The sequence below is a fragment of the Bos mutus genome, chromosome 7 (genome assembly GCF_027580195.1).
Source record: "Bos mutus isolate GX-2022 chromosome 7, NWIPB_WYAK_1.1, whole genome shotgun sequence".
Classification (NCBI taxonomy): Eukaryota; Metazoa; Chordata; class Mammalia; order Artiodactyla; family Bovidae; genus Bos; species Bos mutus.
Window position 1 is genome coordinate 59,005,998 of NC_091623.1, and position 24,320 is coordinate 59,030,317.

Here is a 24,320-nt window from a genome sequence, read left to right on the forward strand (position 1 = left end):
AAGGGATGAGAAGTAACAGTAGCCAGCACGCCCGCTCGTGGTGTCCTGCGACGCAAGGTAGGGCTGTTGGAACAGAGGCGTGTGCAGGAGTGACCTCTGGAGTCGGGAGGGCCATCATTTCCTGGATTGAGCTGGGAGCATAGATCAGCTTGACTGGAGTTCCAGGGACTGTGGCCCCAAACGCCGCCCCATCCCATCCTCCAGGTCTCTCTAGGGTTTCACAGACACTGACCACACCGTGTGTACTCTGGGTCTGGCCTCTTCTGCTTGGCACATCCTCAGGGTTTATCCGTCCCAGTGGGCACTCCGCTGTCTCCTTTTTGTTCCTACAGGGCCTCCTGTCACGAGGACATGTCCTACTTGCTCATCTGGCCTCCTGCTGACAGGCCTGCAGCTGTTCCCTGGTTGGGATGCAGCGAGCAGAGCGGCGGGGCCAGTGGAACCACTTCTCCAAATGGTGCTGGTGTTTCTCCAGAGCAAACAGACACGGAGGGGGAACCGGGGGCCCCAGGAAACTGCCCGGCGGCTTTCCATGACAGCTGCCCATCTTGCACCAATGTGGCAGTGACGGCGAGATCCCCCTGCGTCCTCGGCAGTGTCAGGGGTCTTTGTGGCCCGGGTGGGGGGTTCAAGGCTCCAGCCCTGCCCCCAGGTTGGCAGGTGCCACCCACCACATCTGGTCCTGGTGTGTCTGGACCTGCTGTTGCAGGCGTGTGCCTCCTTTTGCCAAGTGTGTCTGTTTAATTCTCCTGCCCCACTTGGAGGCCATTCACTGCTTTGTCACTGACTGTGGTTCTGCGCCCTGCTAATAACCCCAGAGAGATGAGTAGAAATCGCTGGATTTATCTAAGGAACTGACGAGGAGTCAAACCTCAGCAGGGGAAGGGGAGCGGTGGGAGGTGGTGGGGGGTGAGACGTCCAGAAACCAAGCACAGAGTCAAAAATCAATCAAAACTGATGTAGCCTGGAGGAAAGCCAGTCCTTAAGAACACGCTGATATTTTTCTTTTCAAATAATGAATTGCACCAATCAAGGGAAGTCACTGTGGATTAAGTTATATTTTTAAATTCCAGTCCAAGTGACAGCTGTGTGCAGGGATGAAGCAACGGTAGGAGAGGGGGGAGGTGGGGATGGGCAACGTCCCCAGGATCAGTGGCCAGCATCCTCGGTCCTCAGGCAGGGCCCCCTGGGTCGGCTTCAGTCGCAGGATTCAGGAGCTCATGAGACGGTAAAATAAACTCGGGTTTGGGGATGGCCCGTTAAACCCAGTTACTGATTTTCTCATCCTACTCGAGCTGATCCTATAGAGTGCTGTCTCACTCTTCCTCCGATGCCTCTGAGCAAGGCTGGTCTGCTCGAGCCTCGGCGGGGCAGTGGGGTCCCTGTAACCAAGCTGGAGCCCCCCACCCAACCCCTCCCATAAATCAAGGCCCAGAAGGGAAGGTGTGCTCATTTGGAATGACAAGAAGATTATGTTCCTGTCAGAAAATCTACATCTCGGTGGCTCCACCTCGGGCCCACGGAGGCTGTCCTCCATGTCACCGCCATCAACGTTAGCCCGACAATAAATTAGAAGGCATCGGGGATGATGGATCGGCCTTGAGGCGGAGCAGTCGGGAGAGGAGGGAGCTCGGGCCCCGCACGCCAGTCACAGAGGAAGCCCGGAGCTCAGCTGCCCCTCCAGCTCTCGAAGAATGAATGAGGAAGTCCGTGGCAGATCACAGAAACACACACTTTTAATTATTAAAAAGCTCCGCTATTGATCTGCTTTTTCTTCCAGAAGTAAATACCATTACGAAGATTTATAACTGGAGTGTGGAGTGACTCTTTTACCAGGAATTCAGATGAGGGGCTACACGTGGAGCCCTGAGAGAGGCGTCCGTCCATCCCTGACTCTGCGGGGCCTGGAGCCTGGTCCCCAGGCCTGCAGCCCATGGAGGGCTCTCTGCTGCCGGACAAGGGCCTGGGTCCCACAGCCTCGGGTGAAGCTCTGTCCTGCCCTCTGTGGGAGCCGGTATGGCCGCTGAGCCCTGCCTCTCCTGGGTCACCAGCAGGGTCACCAGCAGGAGGCCACTGCCTGTGGGTCTTGCTTAGATATTTCACAAATGAGCTGCAGGACCACACTGGCACCGACCTGGAAGGATGGACAGACCCACCAGCTGACTCCCACGACCAGCATCCCTCTCCAGGACGCAGGATATGGAGGATGTTCCTGACAAAGCGATGGGAAACAAGGACCTCTCAGTCCCGTGAGCAATGCTGTGATCTGTCTGCAAGGTTCCTGGTAACGAACAACATTCCAACCAGAAGACAGAGGGGACTGAGAGAAGAACAGGGACAGCTGCTACCTGAAGAGCATGAGTGATGGGGGTGGCCCTGGCAGGAAGGCCACACCCCCATCTGCGTGGTGATGCTGTGGCTGCGTGCCTGAAACATCAGAACCAGTTTTCGACTTGCTGACACCCGGGGCCAGAGGCAGGCATGAAGTCTGCTCGCAGAGCTCGCTCTGCGCCTGACAGATCACCCTCTGGGGAGACCTGCAGGAGCTGGGCTGCCTCTGCCCTCGGGGCCATGGCCCACATGCCTTCCAGAAAGTTCCAGGCATGGGCCACTCGCCTGGACCCTTGTAACCAGGAAGCCTGTCTGTGGGGAGGGACTGGCCAGGAGTGACAGCGGCTGGGCCCACTCCCAGGACACAGGCGCCCAGCCCCAGAGCTCAGTCCCTGTTGCCCACCCACTCCCCCAGGTGGTGGGGTCCCTGCCAACTTCGCCCCCAGTGCAGCCTCACCCCTCACACCCCCACGTGGACACCTTACAGGAAACTGCATGAGATCGCAGCTTTCATGCTGCGGGCGAGTCAGACGCTTCATTTCTAAACAGGTACTCACTCCCTCTGGAGTGAGGCCGTCTGCCCTGGGCATGGGAGGGGTGGGCAGGGGGCTCCCACAAAGCAGGGCCCAGCTCCTCAGCAGTTCCTGCAGGGTCGTCAGGAGCTGCCCCCGCCATCCACTCCCCAGTCTGACCCTAGGACCAACAGATATTCAGGTCTGGCTTGGGAGGGACTGAGGGAAGCCCCTCCTGATACCCACCTCCACCCTCACCGCCACTGTGGAGGAGCTGATGGCCCAGCAGTGTGGCCCGACCCCAGCCTGCAGTCCTTCTAGAACCTTCTCCAGCGTGAAGACACCAGTTTCCTGGGGCACTCATGGTCAGCAGGGCCAGGGCCCAGAAGCCTGACCACCAGCAGACTACATACCCACCCCTACATACCCGGCTGAACGGGATCCCATACTTCTTGAGGATAATGGGCGAGATGAGAGTCATCTTGTGCCGAAGGAAGGCATCGCAGCCCTGGGAGCTTCCGGGGAAGAAGCCTGGAGCAGACGAGACAGTGTCAGCCGGACAGGGCGGGGTGGCCAGGCAGCCCTGTCCTCCTGTGGCCCCGCAGGAACGAAACACACAGGGGCCCGCCAGGTGGAGTGTACCCACGCACGGCACCACATTCATGACTACAGACAAGGTGTGCGGTTGGGATACGGCTGCCCACAGACTGCCCCCCACTCCGAGCTCCCCTCAGGCAAAACCCATTGGGGCCTCCACACGGTCACTCAGCCATGTGAGAGAGCAACCGAGAGACAGGACAGCGGAGCTGCTCTCTAGAGCCTGATGAGTTGTGGGGTGAGGAGTGAGTGTGAGACCCCCCCACTCACTGACCAAATCCACAACAAAGAGGGGGGCTGCCTGAGTGGGCAAGGGCTCTCTACCCACGTGGTCCCATGACCCACCCACCTGTGGCCCAGACCCACAGGCATGGGGGCAGAGTGGGCGACCCAGGCCTGCGCCTCTATCTGTGCTCACAGCCCCTCTGCTTTCTGCCCCAGCGCACGCCATGCAGCTAATTTAAAAGATGATCCATGAGTCCACGAGAGGCCCAGACACCTAGACCCAGACACCAGGCTTCACCAGCACAGCTCAGCGCTGTTCCCACATCACATGTTGGCTGAAACTCAAGTCACTAACAAGCCAGTCTCATGGTTAAGGAAAAGCCAACCTCAGGTTCTGCCCACGGTGGCTGAGCTTCTCACCCCAAACCGCACAGAGTGGGCACAGGAGGGCCACACGGCTCCTCGAGGTATGGGACACGTCCCCAAGGCAGCAGCATGAGGGCTGACCCCCAGGCCCGGGTGGCCCGGGGGCCCTTCCAGTGAGACCAGCCAGCACACATCCTCGATGGGCACGTGTGCACGTGCGTGTGTGCATGTGTCTGTGTGCACACATGGCCCCACCCACATGCCGAGGCTGGAGGAGGCTCCTGACGGCAAGGACCCAGTGTGGAGGTTCTGGAAAGAGCCAGGATGACCGAATCCCACACTCTGCTCTGCACTAAAAGCATTTCCATTAGAGTTACGGCTGCCTGCCGCCCGGCCCGCCGCCCTCTCTGCAGTTCCTCTTTTTAATGCACAGTTTAAGTGGCTCTCATTAAAGCTCTAATAAAGGCGCACATTTTAAGTGATTAGCACCAATAATGCGCCAACACATTAACGCTCTCCCCGTGGGCTGCACAACCCTCCCAGCGAGCCCATTCAGAACGCAGCTATTCATTTTCCATATTAATTGCAACCCCCTTCCACCCATCTCAACAAAGCTGCCTGGGAGGCACGCCCCAAAAAAGTTTGGAAGGGACGCCCAGGAGGGCAGTGAGTCACCAGCCCTGGAGTCTCCTCCGTCCTTCCTCTGAGGAGGGGAGAGAAGCCAAGCGAGGGACTCTAGAGGAACCATGAGGTCCCCCACCCCTCCTCCGGAGCTGTCGGCCCTGTCCTTGAATTCCAGGTGCGGCCTGACTTCACAAGGGCCGCCTTCCTGCTTGCCCACCTACCCATCCTCTCCCAGCCCCGGCCACCAAACCAAGCCCTCCACAGATGCCCAGGCAGTGAGCCAGCATACAGGTCCGGGTGTCAGAAAGGCCCCAGCAGCAGTTCCGGCTGCCTCCAGCTTCTCTAGTTGGAGCTCAGATCACCCCACACTCTTCTAGTAGAGAAGGCACATTCAGGGAGAACAGCCAGACGTGGCTAGCTGCAAACACCCTTGGCCCCCCCACGAACAGCAAGAGCACAGATGCTGAAGACAAGGCCCAGGGTCCCCAGAGAGAGAGCACCTGCGCTGATGCTCCTGGCTCTGCAGGTGGGGAGCTGAACTGTGGCTCCCCCAAGACGTCCACGCCCCAATCCCTGCAGCCCGTGTAAGGTCCCCTCCTTGGAGAAAAGGGCTCTGAAGATGGGATCAAGTGCAGGCCCCTGAGGTAAGATGGGCCTGGACCCCTGGATGGGGGTGCTGTGGCATCCTGAAGGTCCTTCTAAGACAGGGTTAAGGGAGGCCAGACCATAGCAGTGGAAGCCATGGACCAGGGAGACAGGATGAGAGCGGCACGGCCCCTAGTCCAGGACGGGGCGCCTGCAGAAGTCAGAGAGGCTGGAATTGGGTTCTGCCCCACCCCACCCCACCCCACCCCACCAAGGGGGCCTCAGGAAGGAGGCAGCCTGCTGATGCCCGGACCTCAGCCCCAAGAGGCTCGGTGTAGACGTCTGACCTCCACAAACAAGATTTGTGTGAGAACAAAGATCTGTGTGGGTTTAATTAGGACTTTTTTTTAAAGTGTAGTTTAAGGTTCACAGCAAAATTGAGAGGATCTGTGTTGTTTTAAGTCACTGAGTTTGTGATGCGTGCATGCTAAGTTGTGTCCGGCTCTTTGTGACACCAAGAGCTGCAGCCTGCCAGTCTCCTCTGACCATGGGATTCTCCAGGCAAGAATACTGGAGTGGGCTGCCATTTCTTCTCCAGGGGATCCTCCCTTTCCCACCCGGATGGGACCCGGGTCTCTTACGTGTCCTGCACTGGCAGGCGGGTTCTTTACCACTAGTGCCCCCTGGGAGTTTGTGGTAATGTTACATCAACCAGAAGCTAATACAACAGGAAAAGACATTTTTAATTGGCATTTTAAAAAGTCAGATAATGGGGAAAAAATCTAATTTGGCTTTCCCTTTAGATCTTAGGAAGTAAGTGCAATTGGCCTTTGCCAGGACTGCCTGTCCTGGAGTTTCCACCAGGAGAAACATGCTCCCCAGAGTGGGAATGGCATGGAGGCCGGTGGCGGGCCATCAGGGAGCCTCGCCAACACCACGCCACGGCTTTGGAAGGTTCCACGGCCTGAGGGTACCGGCTGCCTGCTGCTGCCACAGAGGTCAGGGTGGCCAGAGGCCCGGCGCTGTCTGAGAGGCAGACCCTCACCCCCACCTGGATACAACCTGTGCTGGAGGGGCCGCTCTTGGTTGTGAAGCAAGGGCTGATGGCTGGGCCAGTCGTTGTTACTGTCTGTCCAGCACTGACAGCCATCCACCCTCATGACACAAGAGCCTCCGTGGGGACAGGGCAGGGCCATGATGAGAGTGACTCAGGGCCATGGCCTGGCCCTCCGTTGGGGCACACAGAGGCCTCAGGGGCTCCCAGCCGGGGTGTCTGCTTGTCTCGAAGGATTCCATGCCCTGAGGGCCTTCCTATACCCAAGTGGTCCGTGGCCCCCTGTCCAGACACAGCCCAGGACCCTCTCTGATAAATCCGGTCAGCCCAAGAGGCCCCAGCTAGGGCCTCAATGCAGATAGCGGGACGTTGCTGAGGAAGCCTGGGTGATCCAATCCTGCATGGACAGCAGACAGCCCCATGGCCCCCACTCGGCCGTGCAGCACTGTGAGGACCTCCGAACTGGCCTTTTCATGCTCAAGACTGAGCAAAGGCTCCACGAAGACAAAGGAGGGTGGGATGGAGCCCCGGGAGCTGGGGCGTGGGGGACGAGAACACTGGCTGCCTCCAGCCTGCAAAGCCTGGGGTCACATCCGAAACCCCGTGCCCAGAGTCTGGAAAATGAGAGTGTGAAGTGCTGACACTCGTGCAGCATGCGTCAAGTGACAGACCCACGGCGGGGACCACGGCCTGACCCAGAGGGAAGGAAGTGGATGCGGCGCGGGACGCCGACACCCAGACAACAGCGGGAAGCCGGAGAGGGTGGGGCTGCCAGCCCGCCGCCCACCCAGCCCCAGGGGCCCCGGGCACCTACCGATGGCCAGCCGCTCCAGGCGCTTGCCGTGCTCCGGGGGAATGGCATACCTACGAGAGAAGGCAGGCACGTCAGAGTTGAGAGCGTGTGGCCAGGTGGATACATCCATTTTCAAACAAATGTGGGGTGTGTCCTTTGTCCAGAGGAGGAGGGAGGGTGGTAAAGGGTCCGACTACAGTCACCAGACCATCTGCCTCCAGACCTGTTGGGAGAAACTCCAGACAGTGGCTCTCAAGCCAGCGATCCTCCCCCCAGGGGACCCAGGCCATGTCTGAGACATTTCCAGTTGTCAGCACCGGGGGGGGCGCGGTCCTGGCAGCAAGGGGGTGGGGGCAGGGATACTGCTCCATGCCCCACCCCCACAGAGAGTGACCTGCCCAAGGCCGCAGTGCAGAGCGGGAGGGGGACTGTGCTCCTGAATAAGCCCAGCAACACCTGGAACTCTAGAACAAGACCCTATGAGGGTGCATCCCCCCGCCCCACCCCCACCCCCGGAGCAGGAAGCCAACTGGGGGAACCACAGGAAACACTGAAGACCGCCCAGACATGGCAGCCAGCTGAACCCACCCCAATGGAGAGGTTTATCACTGCTTTTGATAAAATAACACAGGGCGAGGGGAGGAGATAGGTGAACGCTGTGCTGCCTCGTTTATCCAACAGGATAAAAACAATTAATTTCCGAGCATGCTCGGGGCCCTGGAGGCGGCGGCCATGGCACCTTTAATTCTGCTATCGTCAGAGAATTTCCCATTATCTGGACAAAGAGGAGGTGACTCTTTTTTTAAACGGCCTTTTATCGCTTACATAAAGATGATCAAAGTTAATCCCAATCCAAGGCACCTTGGTGGGATTAATGTCACCCCCCACAAACAGCAGAATGAAACATTCCATCCCTTCTGGGAAGATGCCCAGGGCCGGGAAGGAACTAATTTACGGCTCCAAGGCTGTGATGATTAATGCAATATCGCGGGTCTACAATGCTGCTTTCACTTAATTACCGCCTGTAATTGGGAGTTGTAAAGATAAGATTAATTGAATCTGGTGGATGTTAAAAGTTGAATATGTTGGCACGTGGCTCCTCTGTTATCAGAAAGTACAGACTGCAGGACGCGGGCCGAGTGTTCAGAAGGGCAGCCCCTGGAGAGAGGAGAAGTGACTCATGGACGGAAGCCAGCGGCCTCGGGGACGTCTGGACTCTGACAGCCAAGAGCATGTGGCGCCTGCCACGCAGCAACCACTGGGCAACCCCCTCGGGGTGCTGAGGGGCCCCAGAGCTACCCTCTCCTGCCTCCAGGGACTCTGCAGGATGAAAACCTCTGTCTTCAGGGGAGGGCAGAGTGCTAGTCCTGACTACATAAGCACTGAGCGTGGACCATCCATACAAAGGAGGCAGGGAGGGTGTTTGAGGCTTCATCGGTGCAGCTGTGAAGGCTCCCCGAATTCTACTGGCTGTGGCATTGTAGGTACTCACCGAGCCCCACCCAGCCACAGCCCTCCCCTCTGGGGCCCCCAAGCAAGGCCAGTGCAATGGAGGCCCAGGTGAGTGGGCCACAGGACTGGCCTCCCTTGCAGAGCAGACATTCACCACTGGAGAAAAGTCCCCAAACCAAGGGGCTTTCGTGGCAGAACCTCATGGGGTCTCTGGCCAGGGCCCGGGTTATGTTATATCATCACAGCCCCACCCAGCATCACACCACCGGGTCGGGCTCGGGTCTGGGAGGAGAAAAATAAAGTAAGAAGGCAGAGGAGGGGCTCCTTGGGTTGAGCCAGGCTGCTTACTCACCCTCAAGGTGGCAAGCATCTGTCTGGCTATTAAGAGAGCAGGTTCCAGGGCCATAAAACAGAGTCAGCTTTATTGGTCACCAATATGGGGGCAGTCTGTCCTGCTCCCCAGGAACTCTGTCCCCAACACAAGGTCAAACATCAAGGCCAAAATCAATCTGCTCTGCCCGCCTGTGATCCCAGGCAGCTGCTCTCTGGACGGCAGCCCTGGTCACTTGGGTGGCAAAGGATGCTTGCCTATTTCGATGGACAAACTGTCTGCCGGGACCACATCCGCCTCACGACTGGGCTGGTGTGAGGTCTCCCAGCTGGCAGGCAGCCCTGCCCAGCCCACCCCCAGTCCCCCCTCGTTCCCCCATCCTGCTCTCTGCCAGCATGGGCGCTCTCTCCAGCAAGGCTAGTTTTCTGCATGTCTTGCTGCCCTACAGCCATCTCCCTGGTCCAATAGCCCCTTGCTCCTCCCGGGGGGTACGGTCTAGTCCCAGACGGCCCAGTCACAGCAGAAGAGCCTGGACAGGCCGGACAGGATCGGGCAGCACCACTCCCAGAATCTGGGGACCACTGGGAGGGAAAACAGACCGGGGGTTTGGGGGACAAAGTCGGAAATAGGGGAGCTCCGTGGGGAAGCTGCAGAGGGACAGGCCACCTGCAGAGGGGGTCACACTGGTTACTCCACCCACAGCACAGGGAGCCTCAGTCCTGAGGCCGGCCAGGCAGGTCCCTCTGGACCTCCCCACGTGTTTTCCCAGCCCTTCCTATGCACCCCTCTTCCTCCACCCTTTCTCTCTGGTGGTGACAGTTCTTAACACAAAGTACTCTGGCCAACACTCAACCAGAAAGTTGTGGAAAATCCGGTGCTCTTGGCTTGGTGGCCCTGGCAACCACAGGCATGGGACCCCGCGAGGCTGCAGCAAGACTGGACAGGCTCCATAACTCCGGGTTTAATGTTGTGGAATCGGTGAGGAGGCCGAGAGAGATGAATTCAGGCATTGTTTGCCAGATGCCTTTTTCAAAAAGGCAGTCGTCTGTAAGTATCAAGGGCTTCAGTGAGACAATAAAATGTTTTTCGATCTGCTATACAGCCATGCAGGTGATGGGAAAGACCAAGCCAGGTCTCTCTGGAGCTGGCTCCCAGGCGGGGACACAAGATGTGTGCAGAGCCACGTGACAGTGAAGAGACAAGCCCCGTCCAGCAGTTTCACTGTTCAAGTGACCGGCTGATGAGGACAGATGTTTCTGGGAACAATGGTGATCATGGCCCGGATGTCATAATCCAGAAGGAAGCGGCCCCCTGGTCTGGGGAGAGACAGGCAGACTGCACCACAAGGTGGGCATCTGCCAGCCTCTCCTCCAGGTTCTTCTTTTACAACTGAGGCCTGGAGGAGTGGATACACACCCCTTGCCCCGAGTCACAGCCACCCCCAAAAAGACAGTGCAGAACCGCACACCTGGCATAGGGTGAGAGGGAGGCCTGGGGCCATGGCTGCCAGCAATCATGTCCGAGACCCACATTCTGACATTGCTGTGGGGGTTGGACATGCTTACCAGGGGCCAGGGACACACTGAGACTGGACGACAGAGGTGGGCATCCCACGGGCCCTGCTGAAACCAAGCCAGAGTCCAGTAAGGAAGCTGGGGCTTCTGGGTGCTGGTGGATGGAGGCCTCAGTCCAGCAGGAGGGCGGCTCTTGAGCCCAGGAACACAGGGCAATTGAAAGGAAATGCGCTCTGCGGGCAGCTCTCACCTCGGGCCGGGGATGGGCTGCCCGCATTCCTGCCGAGACAGCGGGCCGGAGACTCTTCCCGTCCGCAGCAGAGGATGCTATTAATAGTGTCATTTTCTTGGTGTTTTGTTTATTCCCCTGGAATGGCTTGATGGATGTGAATAATTATCAGACTATAAAAGCCAGCAAATGTGCTATTTTCTATCGCTCTAAATCATCAAACAAATAAAGTGTGAAACAGCATTTTTGAATATAATTTTCCCCTCTAATGGCTTAGAATTATTATCAAGAACAATGAAAATAAATAAGCAAATGCCTTGTGAGTTAAAAATTAAATGAGTGTGTCAGGAAGAGGAACACAGGCTGTCGTGGAGAGTAGGGACCTGCTCGGGGGCCATCACTTTGCCGATGGAACAAGTGGCTTCGGGCCTCAAGGGTACCCGGGCTTCTCTGGGTGTGGACTCCCAGCACCTGGTGCCCTCTGGCCCGGGAGTGGGCACTGGGACCACCTCCCTGGAGGGACAGCTACACTGGCAGGTGTGCACCACAGCGCCTGTGTGTCTAGCTGACCCCTGAAGGCCCAGGGAGTCGTGTGCCACTGCCCTGGGACGGCCACATGAGACCTCAGAAGATGAGGCAAGTAGGGGGCTGGCCTCTGTCCCTCCTCGTCCGGGCCATGGACAGACAATTCCAGGTGGGTACTGCCTCTCAGACCAGCAGGAAAACCTAAAGTCCTGGGACAAATTCCCAGGACAAGAAACACCCCCTCCAGGGGGAGACAGTGTACCCCCACAGGGCCCACTGGCTCAGCTGGCCGCCCACCCTGGACTGCAGGGCCCGGCAGAGAGGATCGAGTTCCCTATGAGCAGGGTAACAAGGTAATTCCCACATGCTCCTGCCAGCTGCCAGGGTAACGAGTCTTGAGGGGGCCTGCCTCTCACACCCTGTTGCCCATTCCCGAGGCCCCCGGCCTCTGCCCGAGCCTACAGGACCGTCCTGCTTGGAGCCAGGGTGGAAGCACTGTGACACAGACAGTATCTGTTCCCGGAGATGCGTGTGACTTCGCTGGTGACAGCTGCGCTCGGGATTTCTTCCATCACTGGCCTGACAGCTCCCCCCAGCATGAGGCTCAGCTTCCCCCTTCCTCTCTACCGAGGAACGTGAGCCAAGAGCAGGGGTCCAGCCAGGAGCCCTTTGGAAATGTCAGTTCAGCCCGACGCGAGTCGGAGGGCGAGGAAGTTAATTTCACAGTGTCTGCACAAGGCCGGGGCAGACAGGCCCCTCACCGTCTAACAGGCTGTAATTATGGGAACAGAAACAAGAAGGCAGAGTCCAGGGAAGTGCCGAGACCACGCTTGCTCGAGGCACGAGCAAGCTGCCCGCATGGGCCCTGGGAAACCCCGGCAGCTCCCAACGCCAGTGGCCCCAGAGCCCCATGCACTGGCCAGACAGAAGAGCTGTTTACTGTGACCCTCAAGCACAAAGCCCATCGTGGCCCGTGCCCTCTCCAGCCACACGTCAGTTGGACAGTCTCAGCTCACTGCCCCGTGGTCTGGGTGGGCCAAGCAGAAGAACCTGGTCACAGAGCAGACTTCCCCTCACACTCCCAGCTCCTCAGGCACCATCTCCACGCTGGTTAGAGATGAGCCCGGCCAGAGCAGCCATGCTCCACTCCTCTGCAGTGCAGAGCCAAATGGCCAGAGAAACAGTTACCCCGAATGTGATTATCACAGAGACGAGCCCCACGGAGATGAGCCACAGAGACTTGCTCTACCGACCCATCCCTGCACTTCAGATGACTTTCATTTATATAAAACTCCAAACCATCCAGTACAAAAAATTCTTAGCTATCTAGAACAAGAAGAGACCTTCCCATGGTCACACTTCACTGGGGTGAGGCAGGAGAGGCACCCCAGAAAGTCGGGGCAAAGCGGTCCACGGTACTGCAATGAAGACGCTGGCCAGGTGAGAAGCCAGCAAAAAGATATAAGGGGAATAATGGTCAACAGGGATGAGACAAACTTCTCACATAAAGTAATATAACCTTCTACCTGGGGAAACTAAGAGAACAAGCTGGGAAATTAAGAACTGAATAGTCCAGGGACTTCCCTGGTGTCAGTGGTGAAGAATCCACCTGTTAATGCAGGGGACACAGGTTCGATCCCTGCTCTGGGAAGACCCCATGTGGCATGGAGCAACTAAGCCCTGAAGCCACACTACTGAGCCTGAGCGCCCTAGAGTCTGTGCTCCACAACAAGAGAAGCTGCTGCAATGAGAAGCCTGTGTACCACAATGAAGAGTAGCCCCTGCCCGCCGCAACTAGAGAAAGCCTCCTTGCAGTAAGAAGACCCAGCACAGCCAAAAAGTAAAGAAAAAAATTTTTAATTAAATAAAACATTTTTTAAAAAGAACTAAACAGTTAAGTGAGGGTGCAGAATTTTTTTTTTTTTTAATCAGTACATAGCCAGGCTTTGTCTGTACTTTCCCAGAAGACTATAAAAACCACTAAGGTAAACCCTCTCCCTTGTCTGGGGTCCAGAGGCAGGAATTCTTGACCACAAACGACGGCAAACAGAAACCTGGGCAGGTCCCAGCCCCTCACAGAATCCCCAGTCTGGTGCAGGAGACTGGCAAGCTTTCAGTGAGGCCGGCAACGAGCCACACGGTGTCCCCGCCCAGAGCAGGCCAGGGCAACACGCGCACAGGCAGAGCTCAGAGATCTGGCGGGCTTAGTTCCAGGCCACTGTGATAAAGTGAGCCACGTGAGGTTTTGGCTTCCCAGTGCGTAAGAAAAGGTACATTTAAACTGTACCCTTACCGCAGTCTATTAAGTGTGCAATAACAACATTATATCTAAAACAAATACTGCACATACCTTAATTTTAAAATGCTCTCTTAAAGTGCTAACCATCACTGGACAACACACGGTTGCCACAAACCTTTAATCTGTAAAAAAAATCGAAGCATCTACGAAGCACAATAAAACAAGGCGAGCCTGTACCACAAAACGCCTCCATGCCCCTAACCTTGTCCTTCAGTAAAGGAGGTAATACTGGATGTGATCACAACAGTGACTCCAGAATGCACACAAGCCAGGCTAGTCTGTCAGGTACAAGCGGGGCGGCCTCATCATGATGGTTCAAACGTGAAAGACGCATTACTAGCAGTCACACTGACAGCAGGGTTAAAGGGGGACAAACGGGCACCAAGCAGGAGAAATGAAAGATGTTAGAAAAAGCCGACAGGCTCGCTCGCCCTTCAAACATGAGGGAGTGGGTCCGAAGGCTGGGCAGACAGACAGCCCTGGGACTACCGAGATGCCCGGGGTCCCCTGCCTTCCTGGGAGGGGCGGGCAGAAGAGTTGTCACCAACCCATCTGCCTGGGCAGGTGGGGAGAGCTCCTGCTGGCATGGGGAGCGGGGGACTGAGCCCTTTCTAAACACTCAGGAGAGCAAGGGAAGTGCGCCTCCAGGTCAGGCTCCAGCCCGGGTGGGGAGGGCGGGGGGTAGGGTGGGGAGGGGTCCCTTGGGGGGCACCCCCTCCTCCCCTACTGGAGCACCACTGTGCAGAGTTGTTAGGCCGGGCAGCACGGCTCCCTGAGAGTGACTGAAACTGCCTGACAGCGAAAGGAAAGGATGGCAGCCCTGATTCTATCAGGAGCTCCCATCTCGGGCTCCGAGGTGCAGCCTGCAAGAGGAGGCCACCCCCCTCATCTGTCCCGGAACCGGGGCCCTTTATGTGACAGATACAGACACTTGCTGGGGAGATAGGATCAGCCAAGGACCTAGGAGGATTGTCCCCAGGATAGAACCTTATTGAGCTGCAGGCGGTTTTATCTTTAATGGATCGTTTTACGGGACAATAGACGATGGAATTTGGTATCTCACACCAGCAGTGTCAGTGATTTCAAATACTGACATTTTTATTGAGACGGGCACGAGATAAACAGAGTCCTGGGAGCATCTGCTCAGAGAAAATGGGGAGTCTCAGGTGGGGATGCCAGCCAGGGGGGGGCGCTCTGCAGGCGGGCCGCCTAGGCCTCTCAAGGCGCAGGTGGACAGTGCCCTGGCCTGCACACTCGCCCTGTGAGGGGCCAGGGAACCTGGGGGTGGCTCAGCACCTCAATGACCCCCAGCCCCAGGGCCCGGTTCACAAGAGCCGTCACCACTTTTATTAAGGAGCAGGCTTTACAAGGCAAGTGTTAAAGGCAACTAAACACTGAATTGGAGGCATCTGATCTCCAGCCCCAGTCTATTTCAGGTCCTTGAATTATTTTTGTTATACAACAGGACCAAAAAATGCCGAGTCACATGTGAGCTGGGTTTCGACTTTGCTTTTGAAGCTGTGGGGGCCCTTCTCAGGTGAGGTTTCAAAGGCGAGCCGATCAGTACAGCCTCAGGTCAGAGTGGGGAGAGGGCCTCGTGCTGCCAGTGATGGGGGTTTCAGTGCGTGGGGACGCAGTGCCAGTGAGCACCTGATGCCACCGGAAAAGCCATCGCCATCTCCCCCTCGAACTGGCCTCAACTGCTGATCATAAAACCAGGAGGCAGCCTCCCAGCGTGCCGGGGCCCATGGCTTCCGCTCCAGTGGGAGACACCCCTCCCTCGATTTATTTCTGCAGAAACACCCAGGAAGGTGTGAACAGGAAAGAACAGAGGGAGGTCCACAGAGCGCAGGAGCATCCGCAGGGCAGGACTTGGACATCACAGGCCAGGCCAGGGTGTGCGGGGAGCTGGGGGAGCTGGAGAGGGTGCCCAGGGGTCCAGGTCTGTCCTCGGGCTGCGAGAGCCAGGGCGGCCTTAAAGCGGAGCGGCTCCGGGCCTATTCATGTGTGGGGACCCTGGTGCTTCGGGAGAGTTAGTGTGGGTAGAGCACACAGAGAGGAGCCGCAGAGAGAGCACCTTCAGCTCATCTCGCGCCAGCCACGTGAGCCTGCCGGTCGCGCAGCCCGGCTTCCATCTCCTGCTGCTGTGCCCACGTGAGGGGAAACTCGTCCTCAGCCAGGTTCTGAAGCAAAGCTAACGCAGACGCCCTCAGCTCAGATTCGCAGGGATCTCCCTTCCGGGGAGCTGAAAGCGGCCAACAGCAGAGAAGTTTGCCATGGAAACAAGACCCAGCACACAGAGCCGGATCTACAGGATGGGTGGGAGGGTGAGCGACTCCTGGGTTTGAATTAACCCCTAATCCAAACACTACTGGTGGGGGCATCTCAGGATGGACAGATGCCCAGCGACGACTCTTCTCTAGAACCAATGGCTTCTTAGGGTGACTAGCCTGGTGCCCCGCCCTGGGCGGGCGGGATTGGCCCCTGCTACCCTAAAAGCAAAAGCGCAGAGATCACTCAAGCAGCCTGAGCCAGCACAGCCTTGGCCATTCCAACCCCAAAGCGCCCACTCTGAACAAAAAGACTCCAAAATGAAGGACCATCTGCTTCTGCCAGACCAAGCCAGCGGGCTGTGCGACAGGCCAGCCACGCCTGTGGCCATGAGTGACAGACAGACAGGAGATGGCTGTGCCCACAGAGGCAGGCTGGCCTGCCCAGGCAGCAAGGGCTACCCTGACCTGCCAGACCAACCCCCACGCCCAGGCTTGCATCCCTCCCTTCCACAGCTAGCGTCCCCCTGGCCAGAGGGCTCTTCCTGGAACCGTGGGGTAACTCCCTACTCAGGGCCCTCCCATCTCCCTGCTCCTGGTCTGCCTGCCCGCCCTCCATCAGGGCCCTTCCATGGGCTTCCCAGTGGCCTCTCCTCCCACAAGCCTCAGCCCAGCAGCCTTCCTGCCTCCATCCATCTCAGTGGTCCCAGCTGCTACCTGCCTCCTGCCTGGCCCCCTATGCCCCTTCAGGGGTGGGCATGGGGGACAGCGGGGCTACACACACAAGCTCCTGCCCTGACAGATGGCATCGGCCCTGGTGTGGTTCATGCTCGGCCCAGAGTGAGCACCTTGTCAGGGCCTGAGCTGACCCAGCTCCTCTATAACCTCAAAACCGCCTTTGTCCAGCATCCACAGGCAGCAAAGCTATGGCTCACCTGCCCTTTTCCCTCCCTGTGCTCCCAACACGCGGTCAGACCATGGCTCCCAGGCTCCAGTGCCGGAAGGTGTGGCCCCATGACCCAGCATTGGCCAAGGAGACGGGGGCAGAAGCCAGGTACCGACTCCCTGGCCAGCCCATCACAGTTCAGGAACACGCCTCCCTCTGCCCCATAGGAATGTCTGCCCAGGGTGACCTCAGGAGCCACGTGTTTAAGGCGGCAGAGCCTCTGCTGGCCTGGGTCCCAGAGCCCCGTAGCTCCCCCATCTCTCACAAGGATCCGCAGGCTTTGATTTCAGCTCAGCAGGCCTGATTCAGAGATGTCTGGGGGACTATAAGAAAAGGATCCACTCTCTCCCACACCTCGGAGTTTGAGCCACCTCTGCCAACTGGGACACACGCTGTCCCCATGGGAGCACCTGCCTGGTTTGCAGGATGATGCTTCAAGGGGCAGGGCGGAGCAGTGGTTAGGAATGTGGGCTCACCCCACAGCCTGGGCCCGGCCCCAGCCCCACCACTCCCCAGCCACGGTCTCACCAATCCAGTCCTGTCTGTGAAGGAGCTGCGGGCAAGACAACGCGGCTACTGCTGTAGCTATTTCTTGTCGTGTCATGTCGTCACATACAGTGACTAACTTCTTCACGAGCAGCAGGTAAAAGGTAGCACGAAGTGTGGCCAGGCCCCAAACTGGAAACATCCCGAATGTCCACCCACAAGGGGACAGGCACGCAGATGGAGGCGTAGCCACACGACAGAAAATGCTGCAGCCGTGAAGATGGATGGTGTCACCACACGTGGCAGGACACACCCTCACAGACGCAGAGCAGAGACGCAGAAGACCAATCAGTCCGTGATTTGGGGTTTCAAACCCAGCCGGCACGCAGCCGTGTCCCCCAGGGACTCAGCACACGTGGAAAGCAGCCCAGAGAAGCAGTGATAAGACCACCAGAATCAAGAGGATGATCTCAGTTCTAGGGGTGGGGATGGGGCCACAAAGGAAGGGGGCCCGGGACAGGGAATGAGGGAGTTCATTTTCCAACACTGTCCTTCCCGGGGGCTTACACAGAGGTGGACGGGGCAGCCATCTGATAAACTGCGTGCAATCATCTTTCCTTGGACAAGTACATTTCATGTGATTTTCTGTTCTGTGTTACGTCTCATGATAAAAACGTCCACCAAGAAGGGAACGCACCATGACAGGCACCGTTCTCGAGGCCCCTGCACTCAGTCATTCCAACACCCTTCTCAGTGCCGCTAGAGGGGGCTTGGCTGTTACAACTGAGGCCCCAAATCAGCAGAGCCTAAAATAGGGAGGTGACCCTGGTGGGCCTGACCTAATCAGGTGAGCCCTGGAAAGGCACTGGGCCCACCCTAAGCCAGAGGGTCCAAGCATGAGAGGACCCCCAGTGCCAAGTGGACCTTCTCCAGAGCCCCAGGCAGGGGCCTGGCCCGCCACCACTCGACTCTGCCTCAGGCCCTGAACTGAGGCCCCAGTAGGCCCGCTCCTGGGCACCGTGAGATGTCCATCTGCGGGATCAGCTATGGAGCAGCAGGGAATGGAGACCGCCCAGCAGGAGAGAGCGGGGAGGAAGACAGAGATGAAAGACGCCCGATCGGCCACAACTGTCCAATCTGGGTATCGGACACTAGGCTGTTCTGTTCACTATTCTCTTTTCTTTTCTGAAATTTGAGGTATTGAAGGAAAAAAAAAAGTATATTCCAAAGGGAGACAGTATGGGAAGGGGGTGGCATGACTCTACAATGGAGACACCTGACCAGCATGACCTCAGCCGGGGGACCCAGGTCAACACCAGCAGGGAAGAGTCATGCTGACGACAGGCACCCCAAGATGATGGATGAGACGGCCCCTCACCTGTGTCCTCCCCCCACATCCAGCGCCCCAGTGCCACGGTGAGAGAAACACCAGACAAACCCCCACGGAGGGAAGTTCTATAAAATCTCTTACCCCAGTCCTCCTCAAAATCATAAGGGCATCAACAACAAGGAAAGTCTGGGAATCCTTCCCCACTGTTGGTGGGAAGGTAAGCTGGTGCAGCCACTGTGAAGAACAGCATAAGGGTTCCCCCCAAAAAACTACAAATGAGTTACCACATGACCCAGCAACCCCACTCCTGGGCATATACCCAAAGAAAACTATAATTCGAAATGATCCACGCACCCCAGTGTTCACTGCAGCACTATATACAATAGCTAGGACACGGAAACCACCTAACTGTCCATCCACAGATGAATGGATAAAGAAGATGTGGTTTATATATACAACGGGATATTACTCAGCCAGTAAAAAGAATGAAATAGTGCCATTTGCGGTAACATGGATGGACCTACAGAGGATCGTACTACATGAAGCAAATCAAACAGAAGGACAAATACCGTATGATAGCACTTAAATAGAATCTAAAATATGACACAAATGAAATTATCTATGAAAAATAAACAGACTCCCAGACAGAGAACAGACTTACGGTTGCCAAGGGGAGAAGGGTAGAGTGGGAGTTTGGGATGAGCAGATGCAAAGTATTATGTACAGGATGGACAGACAACAAGGCTCCACTGTAGAGCACACGGAAATATACTCAATACCTTACGGTAAACCACAATGGAAAAGAACATGGAAAGCGTGTGTGTGTGTGTACATATATATATATAAATATAAATATATAACTAAATCCCTTTGCTGTGCATACTTCAATAAAATAAATTTCTAAAAAATAAAAAAGAGCAGGGAAAGTCTGAGGACTATCACAGCCCAGAGGGTCCTGAGGAGACAGAACATCTGAATGTCACGGGGGTCCTGGGACAGAAGAGGACACCAGGGAGACACGAGACAAGCTGGATGAAGCAGGACTCCAGTCAACAAGAATATCTCCATAAGGTTCATTAACTGCAACAAATGTTCCAGCCTCGTGTAAACTAAGAAGGAGCTGGGTGGTGGGTGCACAGGACTCTGTGCTAGCTTCTCAGTTTTTCTGCAAATCTAAAACAGTTCTAAAAAACAAACTCTTTTAAAAAGAGAGAGGGAGGGAGTATGCCACCAAGACAGTGGGTAAACAGACAAGCTTGTGGCAAACACGCAAAGAACAAGGAAGTCTCTCAGTGGATCGCGAACCACCTGTGCAGGGCACCCTGCATCACGAGCCCTCCCACCCCTGCTCACCAAGAAGCCAATTGGGCTGGAGTGCCGCCTGGCTGCCCAGGCTCACCACGAGGCATCAGATCATCGGGAACCTCAGCGGATCACCCCCCTCAGCCTCACTGGCTCCGGAGTAGAGCATATGGTGAGATTTTCCTCCGCAGAAGGCTGACCTAACTCTGCCTAGCGTGATGTGAAAACCACTCTGCATCCCCTGAACAAACACCAACTGTGCCTGTCCCCCCAGAACTGTGAGACTCCAGGAAGCAGCCTCCGGACTGGATCCCACTGCCAAGCCGGCGGTGGGCGGGCACAGGCCCCCTGGGGTGCCCTGGGATCCCCTGGGTGCCCAATCCACCCCGAGGCGCCCGCAGCATGGGTTGTCAACTGACACAGCTGTCCAGCTCTGCAGGGGCAGCACCAGGCTTCCACAGGGTCAGTGCGAGCGAGGCTGGCAAGAAGCAGTCCGATAACCGGGCTGATCTGTGGTTCAAACCATGCCGAGCCACGCCACACAAAACCCTCTGAAGCTGCGTGCTGTCTCACCCTCCAGCATAAGTAGTGATGCCACCCTACCCTCGCAGCCTGATGATACTCAATGCCCTGGTTTGAGACTGGAAGGTCTCTCCAACTTCAGGAGTTAATTTTCGAATGCCAAGGCCAGCTCTTGGTTCTAGAGTTCTGACACAATCCTGACAAGCAGAAAGGCGGGGTTGGTGGCATCAGGGAAGACAGTGTGGTCCAGACAAGAAGGGGCCCAGGGCTTTATGCGGGTAGGAGGAGAGGTCCCGGAGTGAAGGGGGGTAACAGCTGTGCTTCCCATAAGCCCCAGGGGCTCAGCCCTCCTGGGCTCCTGTTAAAACGCTTCTCCCAGCCCTGTGCCAGCATCCTGAGCCTTTAGGGGTCCGCTTGGGGTCTCTTTGCTTGGCTCCATCCAGCACCAGAACTCCCAGTTCTGCCACCCGGGACAACAAAGCCAAGGCCCTCTCAGGGGGCCGGCACTGTGGTCCAGCAGCGCCACCTGCAGGCGGAGTGGGAGCCTGCAGCCTGTGGCCAGGGAGGGAGGCAGGGGATGGGTGGGGGAGCGGGGCGGAGGAGCTGGTCCCCTGGGACAGGAGGCGCAGCTGGGCACTGGACCGCTGCTGCCTGGGCTGGGCCTGCAGGCGGCTCCCCAGGGGCCAGCAGGGCGCCCATCAGAGGGGAGGGGAGCAGCCCAGCAGCCCCCGCCCCCAAATAGCAACAGACTTGAGCCCAACTTATAGCCTTTTCCCCAAGCTGCAGCCAGAGGGCAGGGAACACTAGTTGGCCTCCTCCCTGGGCCCCAAGGCAGGGAACACACCTTCAAATGTGCCTGTGCGCACACAAGCACACTCATGCCCACACATGCGCACACATGCATACTCTCACACACACACACACACCTCCAGAGTATCAAGTGCAGACTCAGCCGATTGCCTGCTTGGCATTACATTTCCCAGCAGCAAAAGAAAACCTGCCTGATCCCTCTCCTACAGAACTCCCCTGAGCAAAGATGCCAAAGAAAAACTGCAGGTGCCAAGGAGTCAAAAGGAGAAATTCTCACCACACCTAGAGCAGCGCTCAGGCTCCTTAAAGGTCAGGGAGAAGGCCAGGCTCTCCACACCCAGGCTCTCCCCCCCACACCCCCTTCCACCAACTGCCTGCGGCAATCTGCCCGTCACACCCCAGGACTGAGCACAACATGAGAGCCTCTCCTCCGTGCCCTGACTTGGGTGAGCCTGATTCCCCAGCAAACACAAGCAGCTGGGGAAGCCGGGGAAAACCAACCGCAGAGTCCAAAGTCATGGCCAGGACAATCCCCACAGGGAACACAGTTGGTCCCGCCCGGTCTCCCCACCCCTATGTGTGGATATATAGCCCTATGTCCAGGCAGCAAGCATAGGCAGGTGTGTAACACACTCATCTATGGTTTCTGGCGGCGTGCTGCCCAGGCAGCCCAGGCAGATGCATGGACCCTGGGACGCTGACCCAGCACCACCTGCACCCAGGCCCAGCCAAACAGGATGGGTCCCCGAATCACACAGAACTGCAACGCCCACCTCCCGCCACCCACGACCTCCTGGCCTCACTGCCCGACGTCCAGGCTGCGGGAAGGCCAGGTCTATTTTAAATCCTGTCTCTAAAGGGATCTGGAGCCTCAGATCTGCAGGTATTCTTAGCCTCGCTGCCTGAGTGCGGCACAGTGCCGGCCTCGCAGAGTAAATTCCACGACTTTATCGACACCAGGCTGTTTGCATCACGCTGACACTCAAGTCACACTGCCAAAGTAACAACAGGCTCAGAAAGGCTCAGGAAGACATGCAACCTGAGTAAGTCAACACTTATAAGAGAGTGCTGCCACCGTAACACTGAAATAGTTGCAATTAAGCTCCTGTAGTCACAAGAGCAGTGGTGTGATCAGGGAGACAGATGTGGGCGTGCGATCCACTGGGGAACACTCAGGGCCCAGGGGAAGGGTCGGGAGCAGGGCACCGCCCTCCCAGGATCCTGGGTGGCTCCTGAATCCGCAGCCCAGGGACAAGAGGACACCTCGGCAGCCCCTGCCACCCTGCCCCCAGGGTGATGTCTGTGTTGGCCCAGGAGGGAGTGTGGCCTCCACACGCCATGAACCTCCATGCCCGTGGTGCTCCCAGCTCTCCTGGTAATCAGAGCCCTCCCCCTCCCATGCAAGGCTGCTGGGGATGGGGACGCATCGGGGACCGAAGGCCCTGACTCCATGGGGTCCACGTCTAGCAGGGAAGGACTGACACCTGCATCACACACGGCCTGCACGTGATCACTGAAGGATGAGCGTGGGCTGCCATGCCAGCATCTGGGGTCCCCACCCTGTCCAGCTGAACTGGCCACACTGGCAGCGTGAGGGACCCCATGTGCACTCCCACCCCCTCTGAACCAGAAGCCAAGATTCAGGTCCCTTCCAGAATGTTCTTCCTTCAGGGAACCAGAGCTGTGTTCAGCACACCCCTCTGGCTGCTTCTTAGCACTCAGGAATCAGGCTGGAGGGGGCAGGTGGCGGCAGGGACAGCAGGGGCCACCCCAAGCAAACCAGGGGTGCAGCACAGGGGTCAAGGTGCTGGGGGCCGTCCTGGGGGCCAGGGAGTGTGCAGAGCCAGACACCACCCTGCCCGTCACCCAGGGCTGCTGGCCCTCATGTCCCCAGCGTCCACTCTCTCAGGGACCTCCCTCGAATCCAGTCCCACTGCTTTCCAACCACCCTGGACCCCAGTGTGCCTGCTCACTCCTATTGCGGGGTCCCTCCCTGCTCTTCCCCAGCCGCATGTCCCAGAGAACACACCAGGGCCCCAGTCTCCAGGGGTCACCCTGCGCCTGAAAGCTCCAGCTCCCATTCCGAGCACACGCCAGGACCTAGCAGCGGTGGCTTGCTTTTTAATCTTTCTTTTCTTTTTTATAAGGAAAAGATGGGTTTTCTCCCCTTAGGACCCCTCTGGTGAGAGACCCCAACCAAACCCAGGCTGAGCAGAGCTGAGCGGTCCCACTGCCAGGAGGCAGACTCTCCCCCTGCCATTGTTCCCAGGGGGCCGTGGGGGCGACAGATTGCTGCCCCTACCAGGCAAGGAGTCTAGAAAAACAACGTGGGAGATTTCTACCACTGCGCCTGGAGCCATGGCCAGGAGGGAAGGTTGAGAGTGCCATCTAGTGGTCATTGGGGAGCAGAGTCAGGGCAGGACTGGACAGTTCAGTTCAGTCACTCAGTCGTGTCTGACTCTTTGCGACCACATGGACTGCAGCACGCCAGGCCTCCCTGTCCATCGCCAACTCTCAGACTCATGTCCAACATCTTAAACTCATGTCCATTCAGTCAGTGATGCCATCCAACCATCTCATCCTCTGTCGTCCCCTTCTCCTCCTGCCTTCAATCCTTCCCAGAATCAGGGTCTTTTCCAATGAGTCATTTCTTTGCATGAGGTGGCCAAAGTACTGGAGTTTCAGCTTTAGCATCATTCCTTCCAAAGAACACCCAGGACTGATCTCCTTTAGAATGGACTGGTTGGATCTCCTTGCAGTCCAAGGGACTCTCAAGAGTCTTCTCCAACACCACAGTTCAAAAGCATCAATTCTTCGGCACTCAGCTTTCTTCACAGTCCAACTCTCACATCCATACATGACTACTGGAAAAACCATAGCCTTGACTAGATGGACCTTTGCTGCCAAAGTAATGTCTCTGCTTTTTAATAAGCTGTCTAGGTTGGTCATAACTTTTCTTCCAAGGAGCAAGTGTCTTTTAATTTCATTTAATTAAAAGGACTGGACACAGCCACTCAAGAGACCCTGGTGGCTGCTCTTCCCTCCACCGACCAGGCCAGGGAGCTGGGCCCAGCAGCACACACACAATATACACACACAATACACACACATACACAGGTACCTGATACACACACACTCACACACGCTTACACTAGGTATATAGATACCTGACAAGCATATACACACACACACTCATATACACACACCCATGTGTATA

The 24,320-nt window shown here is 57.0% G+C and overlaps 1 protein-coding gene across 1 annotated transcript in view; it reads right to left on the reverse strand.

The window, feature by feature from the left end:
- Positions 1-24,320, reverse strand: part of KDM4B (lysine demethylase 4B) — a 120,792-nt gene that overhangs the window by 45,651 nt on the left and 50,821 nt on the right. The window contains 2 exon segments of the mRNA XM_070373876.1: positions 3,271-3,374; positions 7,109-7,158. Of these exon segments, the coding sequence (XP_070229977.1) occupies positions 3,271-3,374; positions 7,109-7,158 (154 nt within the window).